The sequence below is a fragment of the Coffea arabica genome, chromosome 3c (assembly GCF_036785885.1).
Source record: "Coffea arabica cultivar ET-39 chromosome 3c, Coffea Arabica ET-39 HiFi, whole genome shotgun sequence".
Lineage (NCBI taxonomy): Eukaryota > Viridiplantae > Streptophyta > Magnoliopsida > Gentianales > Rubiaceae > Coffea > Coffea arabica.
The window spans coordinates 816,303-821,391 of NC_092314.1; the positions used below are offsets into that span (position 1 = coordinate 816,303).

The 5,089-nt window shown below is 35.0% G+C and overlaps 1 protein-coding gene across 2 annotated transcripts; it reads right to left on the bottom strand.

Annotated features, from left to right (window-relative positions):
- Positions 1–1,899: 1,899 nt before the first annotated feature.
- Positions 1,900–3,272, bottom strand: LOC140038013 (uncharacterized). Of its 2 annotated transcripts, none has more exons than XM_072083204.1 (3): positions 2,902–3,272; positions 2,741–2,797; positions 1,900–2,142 (listed from the first exon to the last, which is right to left on the bottom strand). In XM_072083204.1, the coding sequence occupies exons 1-3, from the start codon at positions 3,154–3,156 to the stop codon at positions 2,035–2,037; spliced, it is 420 nt and encodes a 139-aa protein (XP_071939305.1). In that variant the 5' UTR covers positions 3,157–3,272; the 3' UTR covers positions 1,900–2,034. The 2 variants fall into 2 exon arrangements, 1 of the variants encoding a protein (XP_071939305.1); XR_011841818.1 differs by lacking the exon at positions 1,900–2,142 and adding an exon at positions 2,200–2,351.
- Positions 3,273–5,089: the final 1,817 nt, after the last annotated feature.

A 5,089-nucleotide genomic window follows, 5' to 3' on the forward strand; every position in this document is an offset into this window, starting at 1 on the left:
GCTTATTGAGCATTACAAGTAAATATTTAAAACTAATGATGAGTGCAAATGATGGTATAAATTGATAACTTAGTTTGTAAAAATAAATTTAAATGATTTTACAAAAAGTTAATATAAATGGGTCATAAATAAAAAATTGGGTTACCCAATTCATTTTTTGATTTATCCAATTATATCTATCTAATTAAATGGATATAAATGGATTGACTCATTGATACCCATTGCTTATTTTAACTAATCCAAACCCGTCCAAATCACTCATTTTAACACCTCTAACATAACCTATCATATTAATAAAGGAAAATTGCAGAAACCTCCTCTGAAATTTCTGACACTTGCACTCACCTCCTCCGTGGTTTGAGAAATTGCACTGACCTTCCTTGAACTTACTGATTCTTTGCATATTCAGTCCAGGTGATTAAAATATTATTTTAGGGAGTGAAATGAGGGAAAATTGCAGAAACCTCCTATGAGATTTCTGACACTTGCACTCACCTCCTCCGTGGTTTGAGAAATTGCACTGACCTCCCTTGAACTTATTGATTCTTTGCATATTCAGTCTAGGCGATTAAAATATTATTTTAGGGAGTAAAATGAGAAATTTGTACCAAATTTGTCTTTTGTGCTACATGCCAAGTAGTATTAGAAAGTAAGTTTTGTATTTAACAAAAATTAAATATGTGATAGTAAGTACAAATTAAAGACCTCCTCCGTGGTTTGACAATAGTTGATTTCCTAAGCTTCGATCATTTAGTGCCCACGCTACCCCCACCTGATTGTGTCTACTTATTGCAATGATCCCCATTCCGACTCGTGTGTTTCTTTCTGCTCTTGGATAGCTATTTGAAGTTGAATACCTCCATTCTCATCTGCTACTGCTGCTGGATGCTGTGTTATGCCACTAGGCATTCAAGTTTGTGTTTTTGTTTGTCTATTGTAATCGAATTTAAAGCAGCCTATTCTTCTGATTTTAATTTCTCTTTTGAATAAACAACATCCAATTCTATTACCATTGTTAACACAGAGGCACAGCGGTCCAAGGGCAGGTGACGGACAACTGTTCGTAGCTATGATAATAACTCAAATGACTTTCATCGTACAAGTTTATAATCATTCCAAAGGTATTAACACCATTCTGGATCATGCCTCCTCCCCCTTTCATAACTGGTAAGCAGTGAATCCACATGGCATTTGATATTGACATTATCGTATTTCTTAAATCTGAAAAACAAAAGGAATGACAAAAGCATGTTTTGTCCTAAGCGCCATGGAAGTGACGAAAAGTCAATTACAACCCTCAATTGGAAATCTCACTCAAACGCTCCAATCTCTTTCCTCAGGCTGGCCACCTCTACCTGCCACCCCAAGCCACTTGCCCACACCACCATCTCAATTTCTGGCAGCCTAGCGCACCGTTCTACTACTTAGCAGACTCATCTTACTGCTAACTGCCCTAATCCATCACTCTAAGCTGCTCCCAACATCCAAATTACCCTTTCCAAAATCTTCGGGATTGGCTGTTGTCCGAGCCAATCTATTCATTCAGACAGCCTAATATTTCAATTTTCCAGCAAGTAAAGATTATAGTGTACAAGTTCATACAAACTATTTCGTCCCCAAGAAAAAAAACGGGGAACTTCGGCAAACTACATATCACACGGATGTGAAATTGAAAAATTAGCTTTAAGCCATCCTCTCTCGCACCTACAGCTTTCACTAATTCATCAATTGTTCGCTTAACCATCAATTGTTATTGTGACAATACCGGAGGTTGATAATTGAAGAAAACACAGCTGCTTCTTTTTCTTCATAAAGAAACCCAAACCAACCCAACTAGCCATCAAATAATATCCAACAAGTACCAAAATATAGTAGTAGAGTTGCTGAAGTCGCTAGTCATGAAGTAGCAGATCTGTTTCTTCTCACAGAATACGAATAAACCATTAAATAAAATCCAAAAAATATAACAAAATGGTAGACATGGTAGTAGCAGACCAGTAGTAGAGGTAGCTAAGAAAAAAAGGCCCGAACTGGTCACTGTGACGGGATGGGAGATGGTCGTTGGCTCCTCCGCGTCGCAACTCCACGCGTTACGCCTACCTCAGCCTGCCTGATAACCTCATCCCCATAAATGTATCCATCCTTGAAGAAGCAAACGCACAACACGAATTAATAATAAAAATAAAAATAAAAATAATAATAATAGGCCAATTACATAGCCGCTTCACTACTGCTACTAGTCCGGGTTCCCTATTTGGATCAGGAACAAAGAAAGCAAGCTTGTGTTTGTTTGGATCAAACACGTCACCAGAATGTGGGGTGAATTTATTCACCCCGTAGCGTGGCAGAATCTAAAAATACAATTAGAAGCTGATAATCACCAATCACACAAGAAATTAATAACATCATATAAACATCGAGTTACCCAATTGTCGCCTGTTCAACAAAAATTACGAGAAAATCATTCATCAGGCATCATACATCCCAATGGGACCGAAAGAGGCCATCACTATTCACTACTTCATTCAGGTCATAAACTAAAACCCACATAACAGGCTACGAAAGAAAATCAAATCATCCACAAACAGCTAAAGAAAAACATTAAAAAAAAAAATAGTAGTACTAGTAGCAAATTAGCAACTAAACAAAAGGGCTCAACTTGGACTTTACACTCCTTACGTAGTTTGATGTTCGTTCAGCACAAAAAACGATTACGGGGATAGAAAAAGGTATTATTTACCTTAGAAAGTCCATCCTCACATATTTCTGCATTAGTCACAAGATCTTTAAAAAGATCCTGCAAACATATTCAAAGCCATTAGGGTTTAAGAGCTCCGTTTTTTCTTTTTTTTTTTGCTTTTTTTTGAGTTAAAAAAAAAGCAAGAAGGAGGAGAGACTTACTCTTAAACCTTGGGTCTTAACCACCTCCTCCTCCGTGGGATGGATACGAGGTTCAAATCTCTTCTCGAACAACATATTGATGTGAGAATCAATATCTGCTTTGTCCTTAGTTTGCCTGTTTTCGTATTGTTCAAAATCTATATCTGCTTTTTTACAGAGAAAAGAAGCGAGCCCCGTACTACATATTAAAACCCAATCTCTTCTCGCGAAACAAGGCTCCAATCTTGCTACCACCGAGGCTAAAAAGTGATACATTCTTTTCTGGGGTTTTGGATTTTGGTTTTGCAGAGGATCGGTTTAGCCGAGAGAAAAGAAGGAGAGTTCTATTCTTATTACTTTTGGCTTCTCTTTCAGTCTTTTGCATTCTCCGCAAGAAGCCAAGGTCCAAATGAGACGAATGAAATTCAATTCGCGTGCCAATCTATTCCCAATCCTCGATTTTTCATTACTAGTAAATAGTTTCCTTCCGCCCATTTTTGTTTCCAATTTTTGATAGGCATTAACAAATTGAAATTGTCAAATGACAAATTGAATGTTAATTTCATTATCAAATTAGATAAAAATGAAAATAGTGACAGTGATAAAAAATAAAAATTGAGGATAAAAAGTGGAATAGGAACTAAATATAGGTTATACTGTTATGGTTATCATGAAAAAAGTATTCTTGATATATATCTATAACTACATTGTATTTCTATTTTTTATTTACAATTATTGATATTATTCCTATAGAGACAATTTGATTGATTTTGAACTTTATGCCAATGGAATAAATTGGATATTGATATTAGTAGTGATGGTTTAGATTATTTTGCATTAAAAAAGTGGCAATCATAGGATTGAAATTTAGGGATATTGATGAATATTGTAGTATATTAAGTAAAATATGATATTGTTATGAAATTGTAGGTAAGTTTTTGGGTATATGATGTAGCATTTATACTTTATACAATGGTATGCATCAGAAATATTTAGGTAAAAGAGGAACATTAGAACAAAGATAAGTGTTTATTTAGTGGTGATTTGGATGTTGATAAATAAGTAATAGTGGTAGAAAATAAATATAAATGAAATAGAGACTATAAATTATTTTTTTCCTTTACATTTTTGTTGTGAATTATAACTCAAGGGCATTATAGAAATTTTGAAAAATAATATAGCCTTTTGGGTCTAGAATGTTACTTAAATAGTGAAAATAGGAAAGGTAGGTATAAGTTTTAGAAATTAAGGGGAGTTTTCTGTAATTGTTAAAAACCTCAGGGGAGGTATGTGAAATTAACCCTTATAAATATCCCGCAAATCACACAAAATATCACATCAACAAGTCATCTTAATTTTGGTAAGTGTTGCACTTGCACCCCAAAGATTAAGAAGTATCAATTTTAGCCCTGCAGGAGAAAAAGGATGTTTTAGTAGTTTAGCCCTCATTCCAGCTTAATTTCTTTATGGTAGTTAATTAACACCTAACATTTGGAAGAATTCTGGCTATGAGGCCCAAGGATTATACATTTTAAATATTTGTGTCTAGCTAAAATTGCAATTGTTACTTTATCTTGAATATACATTGTCTAACTTCCTTTTCTGACGATGCACTCATTGTAGCCTTTGTTTAAAGAACACAAGGACTTAAGCAGTAATTAACAAGAAAAAAGGTACTAAATGCCATTTTAAGATTTTCATGTGCTATTTCTTAACATTCCATAATGACGTAATGGTACAAGGAAATTTCCCAAGGGGGGCTTTGCAAAAAAAAAAAAAAAAAAGAAAGAAGGAAAATGTTCAGTTATTGAAACTACTGGCCACTGTAAATCTTCAATTATGAAATAACAAAATTGACATGCTCTTTTTTTTTTTGACCTTTACCGAGAGCCTTTATCGAGTGATGCTGTTGGACGTATGTACGGTTAGATGTGGTCAGACCTTACATGCTAAATGAATGTGATAGGAGCCAAAGCAAATTCGTTTTTTGCCCACGCTAAAGGGTAGAGACTAAGGGGCAGAGAGTCTCAAATAGTGAGAATCACCCTTAGATGTTCTGCACGCTAGGTATTTGTAGAAATTTCTTGTAATCGTTGTTGTGAAATGTAAGGTTGATCGTGTTGGCTGTAACTTGTGCGTGTGTTCCTTTATTTTGCCTAAATATTCTATGTTTCGGAATACTTGTGTGCAAGTGAGTTGTGTAGGCTGA

Excerpts from the sequence above, each read along its gene's own strand:
- LOC140038013 (XM_072083204.1), bottom strand. The coding sequence starts at position 3,156 with ATGTATCACTTTTTAGCCTCGGTGGTAGCAAGATTGGAGCCTTGTTTC. Across the intron at positions 2,798-2,901 it reads TTAAGACCCAAGGTTTAAGA|GATCTTTTTAAAGATCTTGT; the intron begins GTAAGTCTCTCC and ends ATATGTTTGCAG. Across the intron at positions 2,143-2,740 it reads GTGAGGATGGACTTTCTAAG|GATGGATACATTTATGGGGA; the intron begins GTAAATAATACC and ends TGCTTCTTCAAG.